Source organism: Passer domesticus, chromosome 3, assembly GCF_036417665.1.
Source record: "Passer domesticus isolate bPasDom1 chromosome 3, bPasDom1.hap1, whole genome shotgun sequence".
NCBI lineage: Eukaryota > Metazoa > Chordata > Aves > Passeriformes > Passeridae > Passer > Passer domesticus.
The window spans coordinates 22,363,071-22,383,844 of NC_087476.1; the positions used below are offsets into that span (position 1 = coordinate 22,363,071).

General features: G+C 32.2%; 1 protein-coding gene across 4 annotated transcripts in view; it reads right to left on the reverse strand.

The window, feature by feature from the left end:
- Positions 1-20,774, reverse strand: part of CSMD1 (CUB and Sushi multiple domains 1) — a 1,052,894-nt gene that overhangs the window by 252,544 nt on the left and 779,576 nt on the right. For all 4 annotated transcript variants that reach the window (XM_064412131.1, XM_064412130.1, XM_064412133.1 and 1 more), the window contains 2 exons: positions 20,491-20,603; positions 975-1,157 (listed from right to left, as the gene is read on the reverse strand). In XM_064412131.1, the coding sequence (XP_064268201.1) occupies positions 975-1,157; positions 20,491-20,603 (296 nt within the window). The remainder of the gene's footprint in view (positions 1-974; positions 1,158-20,490; positions 20,604-20,774) is intronic.

Consider the following 20,774-nt stretch of genomic DNA (forward strand, 5'->3'; position numbering starts at 1 on the left):
AATGCAATACAGCACCATGAAGAAACACAACTTGTGTCTTCCAAGAGAACTGCAGCTGAACTGCCTCTGTGCCTGGGCTTTACATGCTAAGACACAATTCAGCATTGCAAGGCATATTGAGGATTATTCTGGTCCAGAGCAGTCTTGCTCAGTTTGTTAAGTCCTGTGCCAACACAGCTTCCAAGTACATACATAGAGCAGGACACCTTACAAACGTTGTGATGGTAGTCAAATCCAGTACTGATTTGTATGACTCTTTATAGGAAAATGTAACATGATCTGCAGAACTGAAGTGCCTAATATACCTGTGTGCTTGAAAGATCTGCTCTATTTTACAAGAAAGAGGAAAAAAATAAAAGGAAAAAAACCCAACTCAAATAAACTGCTCCCCCCAAAAAACCCACACAAGCAAACACAAAAAGGAAAATTAACCCAACAACCCTTTTTTAGTAACAAATATATTTTATCTTTTAAAACAAAAATCACAACTAATGACTTTACCTAAACTTTTTCTAGGTCCAATATTCTTAACTTCTTTATATTCATGTTCAAACCTTTGTGATATATCACAAAAAAAAAAAGGCAGAAAAAGCAGACAATCTTTTCTTATGTGGGTTTGCAGGCTGTTTTGCACTGCACGAATGAAATGTGTATGTGCCACAGGGTCCTTTTGAACACACTTATCTGCTATTAGGAATTGCTCATTTAGAATCTAATTTAACACACATTTCCATTAAGAGTGTTAAGTGGTTCAATTACATGTAAAATGAGTGTAAAGAACATTCTAAAAACAGTCCTGCATGACGTTCCCCATAAATGAGCCACCAAGTCAATTGAAAAAATCCCCAAACCATGATGGAAAAAGTCTTCAAGGTACTTTGAAGTATTTTCCTGTTGATAAGTCACAAATGTTAAGAAATGCAAGTGGTTAAGGTCAGAAAAATAATACAGAAAAAAAATATAATAATTCTTACAAACACAGCTGGGTTTGTTGCCAGACCACTGGTTATTTTGTTGGCATGTAATCGTTCTCTCTCCCACCAGTTCAAAAGCTGCTTGACATTCAAAGGTAAGTGTGTCTCCATGCAGAAAACTGCTGCCAGTCCTTTTCCCATATGATGGAATTCCAGGATCTCCACAACCTCCTTTCTCTATTTCTGAACATCAAAAAATTTAAATGCAATAATAAGGAAAATGTATTTGCCATCAATTTATAGTCAGCACCAGAAGTACTTTCAAAATATTTGGCATTATACATTAAACTAATATTTACAGCTGAAAATGAACTAGGGGTAAATGCTGAGCAACTGCCTCAAATAGCTTCCAAACCTGCATTGATGCATTGCTGAAAATAATAAAATACTTATATTTAACTGCATGACTGCACCAAATTACAGCATATTTGAAGGTAAAATTATAAAGCCACAGCCACCATCCTACCCATGGAGAGATAGTAAGTGTAAATCCTTTTTCTGGCAAAGAAGTACTCATAATAAAGAATCTCTTAATTGTGATATCAACAATTCCATTTAAATATCTATTAAAAGTATGATCAAAAGTATAAAATTTCCTAATAGAGTCAATAGATTTCAGTTTAAAATACCTTAAGTATAATAAAAACAAAAATGAGGAATTATTTCTTAATCACATGCTTCAAATGAGAACCACATTTTTCCCAGCTGCATTCAGCTATGCTAAATAAATTAACATTTTGGATAATATTTCAAGATATTCTCCAGGAGCTAAGTTTCTCAAATTATTTAATTTGTAGATCTCAAATCTAAACAAACCAGAGAAGCCTATAAAAATTCAAGTCTTATGAAATTTATGAATAGCATAAGTATTAGAAAAGAAAATGTAAGTACTAATTGCCTGTGATAGAATCATCTTACAAAATACTATACACATGGCTGACCATCAGAAAATGAAGGCTCTATTTCTTTGCCATTAAATTGAAAGCATTTTTTTAATTAACTTGCCTTTGTTCAGAAAAAAATAACAACAAAACACTTCTGATTCTGTAAACTGTGTTGCTGCACATGTAATGAAATGACATAAATCTGATTCAAATGAAAGTACAGATAAACTTCTTTGTGTTTAAATATTTTACAGTTCAGTCCAAGGTATAAAATCAGAAACATTCAAGATAACAAGAAAATTCAACTCACTGAATAGTATTGAATATTAACATAATATAACACAATTGAAAATGTTTGCTTTCAAATATCGTTAAATCTAATTATCTTAAATCCTGGCAGAAGATCCAAGAAGACCTTGACTCAGCAACAGAAATATTAAGATACAGGATACAAAATTATAATATGTGAAGTCAGTCCACTATGTTTACACCCATAAAGCAGTCATTAAAAGATTGTTGACAGACATGTTCAGAAAGGTCTGGCACATATTTCACAGTGTAATAGTTTTCTCAACCTGCTGGTGATGCTGTGCCTGATGCACCCATTATTATTTAATTTAAATAATTTATCTTAGCAGAAAGTTAAAATGCATAAATTACTAAAAACATTTTCCAAAATGTCCAGTACACAAATACATCACTGAGAGAGAAATTTTATAAAGAATATTTGTAAATAATGTTTCAAAATTACAGATGCAAATGCTTTAATGTGGCTTCACTTGTCTGTTCCTACTGAGATATTGACTTTTACTTCCACAGAATAGCACTGAAAACCTGTGTTTTCAGCCATGCACATCTTTACATGCTTCATGAAAATGTGGGGAACCACAGAAATCAGAACACACATTTTAATCACATTTTAGAAGTTAATCTCCCTTACTGACAGCAGAAGTGTATCTAATCCAGCATGTGAGAATGATCATAAACTCTGCCAAATTTAGGAGACGAACCAAATACTTTTTATTCTTAATGTATCACCCTTCATTCAAGAATGCCCATACGGGCATATACTGGTATATAATTCAGATTTGTAAATATCTTATTTTCAAGCACAAAAACTATACACAAATTAAAAATATTAACACTAATTTCAAATAAAACATTTAAAAATATGCTTCATTCTTTGGAAAAATAGTTTTAAAAAATATGTCACAAGAAACATCTGAATGATAAATTTCAGGTTCTCTAAAACACAATAGGAGGATTTTTTAATCAATTTTACTGAAAAGCCAAATAACTCATAAAAAATGTCAAAAAATAATTACATTAACTTTATTTTCATTTAAACATTCAGGGTCTGTGCGTGTTTGTTCAACATAAAAACAATCCAGAAACATGACTGATTTGTAAAACTTCTGAAGATGTCTTATTCTCATTTTGACAATAAATAGCCTGAAGAATTCCGTCCAGGACTAGGAATCCATGTCTTCACAAACCTTAAATTGAAGACTGTATGTATCCCTAACAGGAAATCTACTCTAGCCAAAAGTTATTCAGGCTGACAGACAACACTCATTGTATTTCACAGAATCATCATAGGATCATGGAATTTGGGTTTGAAGGGGCCTTAAAGATCTCCTAGTTCTTGTCCCTTTGTCATGGACATGAATACCTTCCACTAGGCCCTCAGATCTGGCCTGGCCTTGAATACTCCCAGGGATGAGGTATCCCAGCTTTTCTCAGCAACCTGTTCCAGTGTCTCAGCACCCTCAGAGGAAATAGTTTATTCCCGAAATCTATTCTAAAACTACCCTCCTTCAGTTTAAAACCATTCCCCCTTGCCCTGTCACTAGATGCTGCCGTGAAAAGTCCCTCTGCAGCTCTCTTGAAGGCTCCCATTAGGTGCTGGAAAGTGCTCTAGGATGTTCACAGAAAGGATTGTCAAACATCAGACCAGGATGCTCAGGGAAGTGGCCAAGTCACAATCCCAGCAGTATTTAAACAATATGTAGAAGTGGCACTGAGGGATATAATTTAGTTGGGGGATTGGCAATGCTAGATTAATGGTTGGACTGATGATCTTAAATGATTCTCTGATTCTCTTTAGTCAAAAACTACATTTCCATTACATTAACAACCCAAAACTAAGGGAAGACGCAGTGTAAATGTGTAAATTAATTACTTAATTTGTAATTAATTAGTTTTGTATTTACAAATAAAGAGTACTCTTTCTTTATAACTACATCTAGAGTAGTAGGCATGTAAAGGCTCCCAACATTTTTCTGTCCTTTGGGATTTTGCACAGATTTTTTCTTCATTGTCCTTTCCGACACCTGTTTGACTTGTACTGATCTGGTCATTGAACATTTTTTTAAATGGCTAAATGCAGCTGAGGGGCATTGTGTGAATTCCTCCAACACATGTATTGATTATTCTGTTTCATAAATGAAGAGATGCTCTGTATCAGTTTGCTAGAAAAGAGAACATTTCAGACCAATTCCACTAAATACTGAGCCCTTAGAAAAATCCTCTGGGATAGAAAATGTTCTTAAAATAACAAACATAAAAATAAAATCTATGCTAACCTATTTAGCATGGCAATTAAAGCCCTGTTCTTTTTGGATTATTCTGTGTACTCATTCAATGTTGAACTTCTTTTGATCTGAGTTCTTAGAGCTGTGTGTACTTCATGATGTTTGCCCATAAACTTTCAAGTCTAAATTCAAACATCAGCTTCTTCTGGTTACCAAAATATTAATATTGATCTTATGCAATTGTTCTTGGCTTTCATGTACGCTCTTTCAATAGCCTGGGGAAACAGACTTTTCATCTTGTTTGTAAACTAGAAATATTTACTCAGTTTCAGGGAATATTCTTTCTTTCATGTTAGAAGAATGACAAGATTAGATTTCTGACTGAAAGGTCAAATCTCTGAATTTAATTGAAAGGTGTTTCCGTTGCTCTGTTTTCTTTCAAATGAAGAAATATGGCAATTGAAAAATGATATTAAGCATTTAAATATGTATCATGACTACTATTTGAAAGGTGTCACATTGCAATTCAAGTATTTTTTGATGTAAGGAGATTGACTACAGCATCTAAACTGTATAATAAAATAAGTCATGGTTTAGATTTTTCACTCTTAAATGTACTATGCAGTGTAGGAGTAATTTACTGTTCCCCCCCACCCCCTTGTTACTAAATTAAAAATACACAGTTTAAATTAAATTCTTAGTGTTGCCGTGTTTTCATTCACACTATCCAATATTCTAGCTTAGATGATTAGTGAATCGTCTAATTATTAAATTTGAATCTGGATACAACCCAAAGAGTATAAATAATAATCTCACACACTATTAATTCAGATGCATAAATACAATTTAAACTAAATACGTGTTTTTAACACCTGAGTTGAGCACAAATCAATTTTTAAGATATAAAATAAATTTTGGGTTTTTATCAGAACATTGAAGTCAATAGCTTTGAAACCTAAAAAGAGAATTTAACATTTAAACTCCAAGAGGTTACAGAAATTCATGTTCCATATATGAGAAAAGTGATGATTTATTTCATTTCCTCTTATCCCTCATGCCTCCCTATGTTAACAGTCATAATACCTAATGTAGTTTAAAAACACAAAGGAGAAACTCTTATACAAGCAAACCCTTATAAAATGAGAAGGGATAGAAAAATGCTCAGGATTGCAGAAGAGAACATGAGTAAAAGAATGATATTATGTACATGATTCCTGCAGTGGAACATAGCAACTACTACTAAAAAAGAGAATGGTAAATCCAATCTAATACAAAAAAATATTTCAGATAGCACATAATTGGACTATAAATGTGGCTATTAAAGCTAAAATGAGGTTGGCCTCCTGCTAAAAAAGAGGATGGCCTTACATGACAATTTTATAAATTATCACAATTTTATCATTATTCCGGTAAATTTCTTCAAAGAAATTTAACAATGCAATTTATTATCAGTCTCCAAATATAAAAAGAGAAGGCCTTCACAGATCATATAGTTCCCTGCTGCATTATAAGAGGCTCTCCCATTTTCTCTGAAATATTCTGTCCTTGCTGTTATCAAAAAGACCACAGATCATATCCAGTAGATTAATTTTTGCTGCTTCCACCTTATTGCATTCTGTATCAATATTTAAAAAAACCCCAAACATGACTTTAGAATCAGATTGATGAAAAAAAACCCCAATTTTCCTAGGAAGTCAATTTAAACTAACAGCTCACTACCATAGCATATGGTGGCTTACTGGTAATAATAACACTGTATTGCATCATATCTTATAAAAATCCTTGAAAACAATAAAGCAGAAAAGATACTTTACAATATGTTCTTTAAATTTAATATATACTGTGTACTTACTATTATGTATGCTGTTACAGAATGGAGAAAAATAAAATGTTGGTTTGTTTACAATCAATTTTACATGTTCAGGGGTAAATGCAGATCAAGTATGAACAGCAGTGAGGAAAAAGCTTGGACAATAGAACATTCTCAATTAGCTTAATGTATACTTTTTTTATCCCAATCCTAACAGTTTGTTACAGAAACGTTACAGAAAAATAGGCAAACAACACTGCTACACTTTTTTAAGATGCTTTAACCTGATATATATTATAGGTGTACAGTGTTCTCAAGCACATGTACCCATATAAGCACTGCTTTTTCTCATACTCTTAAAATAAACCCTCAACAAAATCTCAAGTCTATGGCAGCTGAAATTTTGAAAAATAAAATTAATGTTAGATGGGAAGACCTTATTTTCCCTGAGTATCTATTTCAGTACCTTACAGTGGATGTCCTTTGGCTTTAAAAACCAGGAGTGATAAATACAGTTTCATAAAACAAAATGAAAGATTAAAATCATGTGCGGATTTGCTGGAGCTTCAACTCGGTATTTTTCTGATGCCTGTTGTAGAAGCAGTAAGTGCTCAAATAGAAAATGTTAGCTTTGGAAGCAAATGAATGTACCAATATTAGTACAGTGTGGACATCCAAACAATTTTCCCTTACTATACTTCTGTAAAAAAGCAAGAAAGATGAAGTATTGCTCCAAAAATATTCTTCCAAAAATATTCTTCTGAAGGAAAAAAAAAAAAAAGAAAGAAAGAAAAAGAGGAAACATCTTTAGGCCATACACTGCTATATTCTGCCCTTGTGGGACAAGTCCTGCCTTCTAGAGTTGGACTCAGTCCAGCATCTTTTAATTTTTTTTTGGCAATGGACAATTTCTCAAGATCTCAAGATCTCTCTTTAATGAACTTTGAGCCTTTATTGCATGGGCACTCTTTCCATGTAGAGAAAAGTTGCTTTTGTTCTTATCTATATCTTGCATTTCAATATTTTCAGCTGTGCCTCCATCCTTGTTGGCTCCTGTTCCTTTAGTAACCCAAGAGTTTTAGGCTGGGATTAAGGAAGACAAACATTCCTTCTCTTTCCAAAGATGCCAACCTGGCCAGGGCTTAACAACAGGAGTTTTTGTCTTCCCAAGTAAAACACACTTTCTCAGGAACATATCATAAACCAAAACTACTCTGCAGACAAGTAAAGGAAATCTCACAGCTTAAAATTCAGTCTGGAAGTTATTCCATATAAACATATGCATATGCACATGTAAATATTTTGTAGGCATAGTATAAATTCACAAAAACAAATGAACAAGCAACTAAAATTCATGTGGTTTTTTTCAGTGAGAGCAATTAAAAACTGAAATTTCACAGGGGAACATAGGGGAGTCATCATGAGCATTAACAATTTAACTTTGCATGACTTAGTCTTAAAATTCCATTCAACATCTTGGTTTTCCATTTTCACACCCAGAAGAAAAAAGGAAGGAGGACAGGTTGGGTTATGATGGTGATTTAACAACACTGGCTATTCTGCTGAAAAAAAGTCTCTCTGAATATTGTTTGTTTGTAGAGATTAACTGCACAAACCTAAAAACCCCGGCAAGCTGCTACATTGAAATCTTTTGTCTGTTACTATATAACCAAGCATAACTGCGGCCTTCATAGAGAAACCAGAATACAATTAAAATTCATTCATTAAAAAAATATAAAAATTTTAAAAAGTGTTGTTTTGATTTGCTGTTTGTGAGGTTTTGGTTTTTGATTTTTTTTTTTTCCAAATAGCAGAAGCGGGGAGGAAATGTAAATTTTTGTTTATGTTGTTCCTGTCAGGTACATGTTCTGGTGAAACCACATCCAAATGTCTACTGTAGAGAAGCAAACAGATCAGGCATAGTCAGATTATGATATATACTTTCAAACTTGGCAGATTAAAAGACAATCCCAATAAGTGGGTTGCACTCACTTTTCTTGAGCATATTGTGATCTGAAATTAAGAATGGAATTAAGTGAATGAATGGAAATTAGGAAAAATAAAAAATGAATTTTTTTTTTTACATCCAATTCTTGCTAAAATCTGTTAAAATTCCTCCTCTTTCCTCTGCATATTAATTTTACCAAAAAAACCCAGGAGGACCCTCTGGCCATAGTTCCAATAAGCTGACTAGATTTCGAACCAAACTTAATATGATAATCTTTGGAAACACAGTCCAGCAAAGTTCAGTTGCAGTCTGAATAAACTTGAGAAATGATACTCACCAAAACTCAGTAATCCTTTCTACAGCATGCTGATACAATGTAATAGAAAAATTAACAGATGACAGCTTCTTTATCATATTCTCTACAAAGGTGACTGTATAAAAATATTTTACTGTTTCAGAGGTCATATAGATATTAGAAAACTAAAAGTGGCAACAAATGTTAAGACCCTGGAATTATCAAAGACAGATAGATTGAAATGTGGTGAGTACTACAAACATAGGAAATATCAAAAAAGGTTTATATCTTCTCGCTTTTTTTCTTTTTGAAGTGCTTAAACTCTTAGTTCTGCAAGGAAAGTTATGCGAGTACACACATGCTAATATCACTCGCTAGCATTGAAACAAAGCCAAGTTTATTCACTACCTGATAGATTGGTTCTAAATCTAAATTTCTTTCCTTTCAAATGACTGTAAAAACACATCAAAAGACATATCTGGAGATATAAGCTGGAAACAGTTTACATATGTATTTACAAGGACTCATGCTTCAATTTTTTTTATATTACAACTGATACTGTTACAGTATTTGCAAAACATCCACTGCTTATTTTACATCTACTTATGATGATTTTGTTTTAAAGTAAATAGTACTCTGCTTTCTAAAAGTTCCTTCAGTATCACGCTATTCTTTGGACACTGAAAGGAAAAATAAAGAATTGAAAACATTACCAGTGCCAAGCCTATGAGGGAATTGTAAAGGAAATGGTTTTTTAAAATCTTTCCAAGAAGGTTGTATAATGTCCTACTGAAGAGAGGTCTGGCCATGGCTATGCTGGCCTGGAAAGGTCAGAGGAAAAGTGAAGGTACAAGGCAGCAGCAAACTGTTTTTCACTGACAGTCAACTCATTGAATTCAGCTTCACCTGCACATATATCTCATTTAATGCCTTCATTACTTTTTGCACTTAAAAACCGTCATCTACAATTAATTACGTTCTGACAACACCAAGACTCCATATTTCAGATGATCCATTTTCTAGTAAATGATGTTAGTTCATCGTGATTAGAATAACATTGAGTTTTCAGAAGTGTTCATATGCAAACAGAGCTTGCAAACACACACAGTGCTAAGATATCATTGTAGCTTTTTCTTAACTTAATTCAGCAATTCTCATGTATAATAAAGGATATAAATGGATTTTTTTTATATGCTCCATACATACAACAAAGAATTCAAATGCACAAAGTGCACAAATGCACAATGAAATTTGTTCTTGATAATGTTTTAGATTAGGAAGTATTGCTTTTCTCAAATTTCACAACAGCATAAGAAGCCATTATTTCATCTGACTAACAAACCCTTTTAATCTAAATTGCTAATAAAATGAGAGAGCAATATAAAAAAGGCTGCTCTTCTTATATGCTGACTTTGCAACAAGTGCAGGTGTTAGTATGTCAAATCAATTTCAGTCAAAGTGTAAAATTTATGTCTGTTTATGAGCATGATAAATCATGCAATGGTTGAAAGAACTTGGGAACGATAAAAAGTACTGAAGAACTCTGAAGAACTCTTTAGTGAAATAAATGTTCCTTATAGAGGATCTCACTAATAGGTAACTGTGTGTCAGAATCAAAATCTTCTACTGTTCAGATCTACTTCTGATCTGTTCTACAGATCTTTCTTTAGTACCAGATACCAGTATGGTGTTTTCAATAATATTTGTGATTCAAATATAATTTTCCATTTGAAATCATGTGACTTAGTAATCAACAGTGACATTTAAGAAATTCAATAAATACTATAATGAAGGCACAAATGATGCAGAAACTGTTCAATGACCCAAACCTGACCATCTTTTGTTTTTTCATGGTGTTAGTTACTAAAAGAAAACTGTACCAATGAGCACCAAAATCCTAAAAACTGCAAATACTTTAATGAGATGACAACAGGAATCTAGCCTAACTTAAAAAGGTGAGAAAATGCATATGAGCAAGAAATTCTAGACCTTTTTAAAATCTCAATAACAGCTAAAATGAATGTACTATACAAAAATATAATTATGTGGGTTGTGCTGAATTCAAGTACAGCATTCCTAAGACACCCTTTTTACTAAATAAATTTACACTCTATACTAGAAATTAGCAGTGATGGAGGTGGTCTACAGTGGACAGGAATCAGGACTCCACAATTTGGATGAAATTCAGCTCAGGTGAAGATTTGCATGGAGAACACTGATGTCATACACCAACACTCTGATGATAGCCCTGGGCAGGCACCTTTGTGTATCCTGGTCTGCCTATGAAGAGCAGCTCTGATGACCCTCCCCTAAACCCTCATGGCATCTCAGCCACGGAAAGACTGTCCCACCAGGTCTGGCCACTCAAAAGAGACATGGAGAATCTCTCCTTCCTTGTCTCTGCTGGGCTTAACCACAACAACATGTACACAAACACACTTCTCCCTAGCTGGGAAAAGAACACAACTAAGGCCATTAAAGCCACATGAAAAGATGTGCAAAACTGTTGGAGCACACAAGACAGATGATGGACTTTGGACCTGGCTAGCAAAAGAGATTATCAAATCAAGATGCCTTGGCAAGAGCAAACAAAACTTTGAGAATTAAATCAAGACTAAACTGACGATTAAATCAAGACTTACCAGAAAAGAAAATTACATCAAGCTCTGCAAGCAAGAGATATTGTAAAATATATGTTTGTTTATGTGATTATTAACCCAATCATTGTAGTAAAACATTACTAGCTTTCCTAGAACAGTATAGAAGCATATGTAGTCTGCAATAAAGTTGGATTCTGACCACTTCTCAGTCTACCCATCTCTCTCATCATTGCTGATACAAAGCTACTCACTCAGGTGTGCCATTGTACTCAGATCACTGCAATTTAATCCTCTTCATTGGATTTATATTCTTCTCTCAAAGAAGATTAAGTTGTAGTTATGAAAGGTCAAAATATCACTGAAGGAGAGCGCTTACATAGGGATTTAAGGTAGATTACTCAGCTAAAATTGTACCTTAAATTTATTGTACCTTGTTAATTTTAATATTTATGAGCATCTGCTTGCAGATGTGATAGATGTTTAAAAAAAATGAAAGTAGTTCCTATTTGCAGGGTTTTATTAGTGTTTTTCATCTAAAGAACACCAGCTTTTGCAGCTGGGTTATCTTAAAAACCAGAACATGATCTTTATATAATAACAGTAAATATAAGATTAGCTGTATTATTTTTGAAGTTTATGCAAAATTTACTGAACTAATTTTGTGGTATAAAATGTATTCTAATATACATACAAAAAATAACAATATTAAAAAAAATTGGTAAATTTTGAGTGGAGAGATTATTCAGATCCTTTGAAATTATTCTAATATGTGAAATACCCTTTATATATCTTTAAATACATATATATGTATTTTTAAAACATTTTAACTGGAAGCAGGATTTTGTGTACAGTGTCTTAGGGTAATTTTATCTTTTTCTTCAGCTTATAATAAGAATATTCATTTAATATTTATTAAGTTATGCTATGTTGTACCACAAAACGAACTTAGTATGCTGACATCATGCACGTACACGCACAGAAAATCTTGAGAGAATCAAAGTCTGATTCAAATTTTTTTTTTTTGCTTCCAGATAGATATTTTTTAAAGACAACTTGCAATAATATTACATTTTGCCTTAGAAGAATAAATTAAATATTTATCAACATTATTAAAACAAGGCTTTCTATAAAGTTTATTGACTTCAGGGATAACATCACTTCTCACAGGTCATTCAGACTTTTCTTTGATAGATATACTTAAAAAAATCATTCATATTAGAATTTTGGACTTGCCAATGTTAAGTTAACAGTTGGATTCAAAGATCTTCTGGGTTCTTTTCAACCTAAATGCTTCTATGACTCTGTCAATACAGTCCAATATGTGTCAGTCATCATGTCATTTAATAAATTCTTTCATTACTATTTGAAAAAGGTTGTTTACTTAAAGTAACATAGACATGAAAATAAAGCTTAAACCAAGTGTCACCACTGGTGAGAAAACATGAACAGCTGATTTATTACACATTTAAAATCAACTGTTTGATTTTTGAAACCATAGAGTGAGTGTCAAGCGTAAAAAAAAAAAAAAAAGCTTCAAAATTATGGGGTAATATAGTTGTCATGTTTTGAACCTTGTAGTAAAAAATACAGAGAACTGGCAGAAAAATAAAATGCTCTATAAGAAGTACTCTTATTCAAAAGAAAAAATCATAATATGCTATCTATTGCTGTCTAGCTATGATGCATCTTTCTGTCTGACCATTATTTACAGGAAATTTATAAATTAATGGAAGGTGCTTAAGAATTCCAAACAATCTCAGTTGCAGATATTAACAGCATATTCTGAGATGCCACCACTTTATGAATTAAATAAGGCAAATTAGTAAAAGAGAATTATTTTAGCCTAAAGAGTGAAAGGACTATCTTTTTAAGTAATGTCAAAGGATAGCTAAGTTCATGGTGCATACACTGTGGTGTTTTCTATATTAAAAAAAAAATTAGAGAAAGTTTTATCTGGTAAACAGAGACATCTATTTCTGTTTAGCTAAAATTATTCAATTGTTGATCAAATTTTCAAATTGAGCTGTATCTGCTAAGAAGCAAAGCCTAGGATTTATGTTTTAAACACTTAGATTAAGCTGTTTAGTTCCATTACTTGTTTATTTTCAGTAGAAGGAAAAAAGTACAAAGAAAGACCTGTGAGAAGTAAAGAAATAAATAAAAATGCCTCCAAAAGATCAGTTGCTTATATTTATTTCTCAAATATATGATACAAGAATCTTATTCTATGGCAGTTTTATTTTTACGATTTGTTCCTAGTATTTTAAAAAATCATCAAATGTTAATAATAGTTTTTAAAAGCCATGGTAAAACTTAATTAAAAGTTTAAAGTCTGGAAATAATATTTATGTTAAGGTCAAACATATTGAAAATAACCATTGAATAAAAAAGTATTAAATATTAAATCTATAAAAAATCTGAGCTGTTTTCTAAACAGAATATGCTTAATTATTATCTGAAACTACTTTCCAAACTAATTTGACTAACAGAATGGTCTTTACTGGCTGAGTTAAAACATAACAATTCTCTCTTTTTCAGAGATAACATGTTATTGCTTCAAGGTTTAATAAATTTATGAAGAGAAGCAAACGAAAGGTTTCACCTTAACCTGTTAAATCAATAGCTGAAAAGATACAAATGCAGGTATGTGTCATCAGTGAGACACAGCTGCAGTCTGGAGGGGAAGGGAGTCAGCAGCTTCCCAGCTCCAGTCATGTCATATAGCTAAGAAACAACACATGTGCTGTATATTGGTTGTACCTAATCAAGTTGCAAATGTGGAAAGTTCCAAGAGTTTTGGGGCATTTTCCTTTTTAAATTCTGAATTTTAAGTAATGGACACATTAATAAAGATATTCCTTAATTCCTTTAACATGCACCTTCTTTTGCAGCATATTGACAATGTCCATGATTAGCAAAATAGAATACATTGTATTAAAGGCTATAGCAGAAGAGGCTAATACATTGTTAAACAGCATAACTTAACAGATGGATGTCAATCTTTAAGCTGACAGAGATGAGTAGCAGACATTGATTATATTTCTGTGGAGCAGAGTTGAGCAAAATTATATCAAGATCAGAAAAGTCCTCTAATAAAAATAGGACATAAGAAGCAGAGTTACACAATTAATATAAAAATTAAAAAAGGAAAAATTATTAACTTATCAAATTTGTAATGAATATGGCCATTTTTGTTTTGTATTTTGTTAATTTAGGAGGTAGAATAAGAGTTATAGGATGCTGCATGCTTAAACCTATTTATTCTCTTCACTGAGCTTCTGTTTGGGATTGTTTAGTAAAGGATTGTGTCAGAGACAGGAATTTGATTTATCCACGACAGTCTGCCAATATATAAATATGCAAAACACTCAACAAGTTAAAGCATATCACTATTATACTGTGTTCCTCAAGCTGATGTGTAGTTTCTACATTAAAACTGTGTTTTGTCTGTCACCCCAAATGTTATACAAAACTCAGGCAAACACATTCCCACTATTAAGATTCTTTGCATTAATTACTGCAAACTGCTGCAGTAATATTCAGTAGCTTAGTGTGCCTCTTTTCACTCTATTAGTAACCTACTGGTGGTACTATTTACTTATTGAAAGAAAATTCAGGTATGCTGAAAAGGAGAAATTTCTGTTCTACGCTTATCTGAATAGTATACTCTAAGAAGGTCATACAAAAACATAGGAAAACTTCTGAAAATTATTGATAATACACTGTAGCAGAAATTAAGTGACTGACTTTTGCCCATCCAAAAAACTAACCTGCCCTTTGTAGCACTACAAACAGATTCATTCATACAGTATTATGATGGAACTCGGACAGTTCTCCACAGAACCAAGTAGCTTTAATAAATAAAAATATTCACGTGAAACATGTTTATTGCGTCTTCTCCAAAGATACATTTGAATAATATTCTGAATTATAATACATACAAACCTAGTGCATGAAGAAAACTTAGTATATGTGAAACTTATGAAAGAGAGAAAAGGTTAAAGCAAAAGAAACTCAGAGTTTTCACTGAATTACTTATATCTGTTTTCTTTTCAAGCATTACACTGTAAATAATGATTTCCCTATGTGCATGGCCAATTATGAAAGTCCTAGAAAGTCTTAATTCCATTTATTTTTTCAGCACAGGTTTTATTAAACCTCCAAGCAATAACAAAATTTTATATCAATCTTGGTAGTGTAATAACATTTATAAGGTTGTTATTTTTTTGTAAAAAACTGCACTGATGTAAGGTTTACTAATACTTTACATGTTTATATAAAGTAATTGTATGCAAAAAAGATAACTGATATTTATCTGACCAACTGAAATACATTTTTGAAAGTATTTTTCTACTAGTCTCAAATGGAAAGAAGAATCTTCTTCCAAACAATCATAATGAAGAGCTTACAAGCTTAACTGCTCAGTTGAACATCAATACAAATAAAGGTTTTACATCTGACATTTTCAGCTCCTTGCAAGAGCTGATATACTTCCTGACAACTCCAAGAATACTTAATAACTTGAAATTATATAAAATGCTAGAATTATATCACTGAGTCATCAGATTTAGTTTGTAACACTGTTGTGAACTAAAGGATAGGCTAGTGAAATAATTACTTTATATAACCATGTAAAATCAGGAAAAAAAATGAGTTCTAAATAGGCTATAAAACAGATATCATTACACTGGTTATCAAAAAGTCTGGAAGTCAAAAGATCAAATATCTTTATCAGAATTACAGGTTTACAGGGTTGAATGGGAGAAAAATCTCAAGCATAATAAAATCATAAAACATCACACCTGAAGCAACTTCAACAAGGGAGATCAGCAACAACCTTCATCAAGACAACCAATCAGCATGTTTATTGTATCCTTCCAGGAGACTGCATAGTAGGATTTCAAATATGTCCCTTGTATGGAGAAAATACACTGAGGTCTTTCATTACCTTCCTAAATACTCCGGTAAAAGGAGAAATTATATTGGAAATATAACTAAAATTTACAGTCCATTTTTATAATTTCTTTACTTTTTAAACAGCTCTGTTGCTGAAACTCTGCAAACTCTCTTAACAACAGCCTGAGCACTGTATTTTTTACTTTAAATGTTTCCTTCTCTTTTTTTAAATTTTTTTTTTGGTTGAAAGTTTTAGTTTTAAAGCAGCACGTTGTAGTGCTACATACACATTGAGAAATGTTGGTGGGTTATACCATGAAATACCAGCTATGAAACACATAATATAATTTTGTTTAATTTATGAAGACCTGTGTAGTGACACCTGGTCATCTTGGCTGCAGTAAGGAAAACTGGCATTAATAATAATTGAAGAAGATTTCAGTTTAGATCCTCTGAAACACTTTGCTGTGATATTACAATGCATATCATTCTTCAAAGACAGAACAATTTAAATTTCTGGCCTTTTCACAGAATATATGCTTTCAGAGGATTCTTCTTGAAAGGTATTAAGCCATTGTGTTAAGATATCTGGGATCTATAAGAGAGAATGAAGGACTTTCAAATACAGTCTATAAAATAGAGTTTTTTTGAAAAAAATAATGGTAGTATCATTCTTCAGCTTTTAAACTTTTTTAAAATATGGGTTAACAGCCTTCTATTTTAACAAAAATAATGTTTCTAACATGGTTTAGAAAGTTTATCGTCAAAGTTGAGTGTTGCCTGTAGTCTTGCATTTTACTTATTAATTACATAGAGGTAATGCTTAAATTATTTTTGTCCTTATAATACATGACAGTGAGTATGACTGGCAGAAAAATATCAAGACACCTCTTGTATTTGCTTACATGGTAGCTGTTTGTTAGTTTCCTGGAGTTAAAAAACTAGTAACCATACTTGTTACTTCTGGGTTTCCATCAGTCACCTTCCAGTACATAGAGTGATACCATTACAGTATTATTGCTCTATATTCAAAACACTTTCAAGGAACTATCTCTACAGGACTTGTGTCTGAAATCTTTCTTGTGGCTCCAACTTTTGGACAAATGCATTCTATAGTTGAAGAAACATAATTAACAGAGCAGACTACAAAAACCTGAATAGTGAGAATGTAGAGAACCCTACATCTCTCTGATGTTAACATGTTTCTGAAGGTGAGACAAAGAAGAAGCAAAAGCACTGGGTAAAACTTGCCTCTCTCTTAATTCCATAGGCAAATTATAAATAGGATTAAATTGGCTATTCATACATAAAATCTGTTATGCATATCAGTTCATTTACAAGCATCATTTCATGTCATTTTTAGGTGGACATGCTAACAATGTTAGATAGGTGAACTGCATCACTAATATCCTTTCTTAATAATTAAAGTGAGATGAATTTCAGTTAAAGTAAGAATTTTCTATAGACTATGACATTATTTAAGTAGCAATATAAAAAAATTAATAGATACAAAGTCAAGATTTGGTTGGTTAGCTGTAAAATATATCCCAAGAAGGTGAGAAATTATGTTCCAGTCCAGAGCAAAAATCACAATTTTTTGAGAAAAAAGATTAAAATAAGGATGTCCTTTACTTTGTGTCTACAGAACATGTATAAGGCATAAAAGACTGCAGTTTGCCTTCTTTTTAGCTAACTGCAATCACAGACAGTGTCCTTGAGGTTACATGTCACAATCTATTAACTTTTTCACAATTAAAATGGGATTCTATTTTTAGACAGGTTCTTTGACTGCTACACAAGGGGAAGGAGATTTATTCAGGCACCTTGTGACAGGATAAAAGTTTCAAGTTTATATTTAGCCTAAAGCAGGAAATGTATTGAGAGTGTAGATGGCTAAAAGTTTCATCAACAATAAAAGATGAGAAAATTCTAATAAAACTAATGAGACCATTGAAATGAAAGAGAGAAAAAAGATATAATTCACCTTCCTCTTAAAATATTTACTATACTTTTGAACTTGCAAACATTTCACCCTTTAGAATTCTGAAACTGACTTGCAAAAGTAAAAAATTGCAGAATAACCCACAACTGATTGCAAAACAAGACTGAAAGCCAAAATCCAACTGCTAAATGTTAACAATATACTTCATCAAAGAGATGCTATTGCTACTGCAAAATGCACATTGTCTACTTCAGATGTTTGCAGAAAATCCCCAAAAGTAAGAGGTTGAACTCCATAAATAAAATAACATCATTAGACAAAGACAGAAATTATAACAGATGAATTTACATTAGAAGTTATAGAAAGAAATAATAGCAGAAAAAATGTATCATCTGATATATAAATTTTAAAATTTTGAACTTTTTCATAGGGTTATGAGAAGGTAAAGTTCATAATTTTGGTTTGAGGAAACAGTGTAAATTTTAGATAGATAACTTGTGCCAACACTCTCTCTCCACTATATAATCACTATTTCCACTGAATGTATTTCACAAATGGATTTTTTAAAAACATATTTTCTAAATAAACACAGACCCTAGAAATTACTCAAGTACAAAAGATAAAACCATGACAGAAGGGACAAGAAGGGGCAAGTTTAATTTAGATAAAGAGTATGTGATTGTGCTCACACAATAAAACATATTTGAGCTGTGTAATTATACAGGCTTAATGCATGGTGCAATGTCTTAAGATTCCTTAAGGTCTTAGCCATAGAAGAGCTACAAGCCTGCATCTGCTTTTCCACTCACAGCTCTTGTACATCACACTTAAGCAATTGGGACCGTGTTTCAAGCGCCTCTGTAATTTTCCTTGTTATCATATGGTTATTCTCATGGCCATGGACCTGCAAATCTCAATAGAGTTGTTATGGAGGATTTTCATGGGAGGTGATTGCCACCCTCATGAGAATCACACCTTCTTTCTCCTCTTTTTTCCTTATTTTGTTGATTTCAGTTCACATTAAAGAAAACCAAAATATAGTGCATAAAAGCAGTAGATAATAATAATTAAAACACTCAAATATTACCCAACAGTATGTGCTCACAGAAACTTAAACAGTGAATGTAAAACAGTTGATCTGATTATCATGCTCAAATCAGTACCATGAATGGGAATAACAAATAGTGAGCTTGAGTGAGTCCCAAAGAAATACAGTGTTAGGGAAAAATAATAGTGGCAGTATAACCCTAATCACTGCTATCATCACCACCTGCTTCAAAGGAGAGACCATTAGTAGAAAACTATTGGTGAGGAGAAGTAACACCATGTTTTCTGCCTGACCACTGGGGAATATTTCCCCTTCCTGTTCCTTTCAATGTTCACAGTATATCGCAGACACACCATACTTCTAAAAACCTGCACAGGCAAGCCTTAATGTCCTCAGTGCAATTGCAATAAATGTATAGCTTTCTAAACCTGAGGTTAACACCTCCATAACTATCCATTCTTTATTTTGCCTGTTTTGGTATTGAAACAGTAAGGTAACTAGAAATGAAGTAAAACACTTAGACAGAGTACTTCAGTTTGGACATGTTTAAAGATGTCCATTTAAACATGGACAATATTTAAGGAGCGCTTCCACTCTTCTAATTCAGTTCCCTTCAGTTACTGAACTGTAAAAAGTCTCTCAATGTTTTGCAGCATCTTTTGTACAAAACTAATTTTGACAGGATTATCAAATAATTTTCATCATATGTGCCCATAAGGTACTATTGCAAATAGTATCAAGTGTTTTCCCTTATCCTTAAGGTGAACTAATTAACATGGAAATTAACAGAAAATTATACCAGATGTTAATAAGAAAGAGCTCTTTTTAGCTGCAGGTCTATACAACCTATTGAAAAGCGAAAAATTCAATACATGCATACTAAGAGATATCAGGTATTTTTTAATACAATTAATCAACTTCAGAAGGTACTGAATTTCACACCATCAAAAAAAAAACCCGAAAACCTCAAGATATTTATATTGCAAAGGTTCTCATTTCTTTGAGACAGAAGCAACACAAATGAGGCTAGGGTAACTTAGTTTTGTTTTTTTTTTTTAGTTAAATTTCCACAATTCTATACAACTTCCTAATTTCCACAATAATATACAATATATCTGTTCTGTTGTTTTCATTACATACTAATTTTTGACTTAGATCTGTGAAGATTCTCAGTGAAGCATGAAAATAAGTTTTATAAGTACCCCAATAAAGTCCTAGAATATTAACAATATTTTTCAAATAATATTTTTCAACAGATATATTTAAAATATGATACAGGTTAGTATAATATAAAATTTAAGACCTTTCAAATATATTAGAAATTTGTAGCTTCTATTTACCTCCAAGCAAAAAGTATTAGAACAATAGATTTCATTTTTATTTGCAAATATTTTTAGTTATTTTGTAGGTATTTGGAAATCCATGTCTTCGTTTACTATTAATTGACAATAGAGATAATTAAGTTTGTGAAAGGACTAAATGCCTATTTGAAATTAATTTGTTGGGGTATGACAAAGTAAGTTACAACATAAGTTTAAAATAGTTAATTTAGCTCATACCTTGATAAACAGCTTTGAATCCTGGAGAGCCAATGCTGTCATCAGATTGTAAATGAAGCCACATCTGGTTGCTCATGCTCACAATAAGATCAGGAACACTAGATCCAGTGAGTCTGTATGTAGGATAAATGGCAAAGTCATTTGTAGATACATAAATTACTACTGCTACTACTACTATCACCACCACTACCAAAAAACACCGGCTTTAAAGCTATTTACATCCTATTCTAATCAGTGGCTTTTCTGCTAAAATTAACTATTCTATATTAAATATAACAATGTGA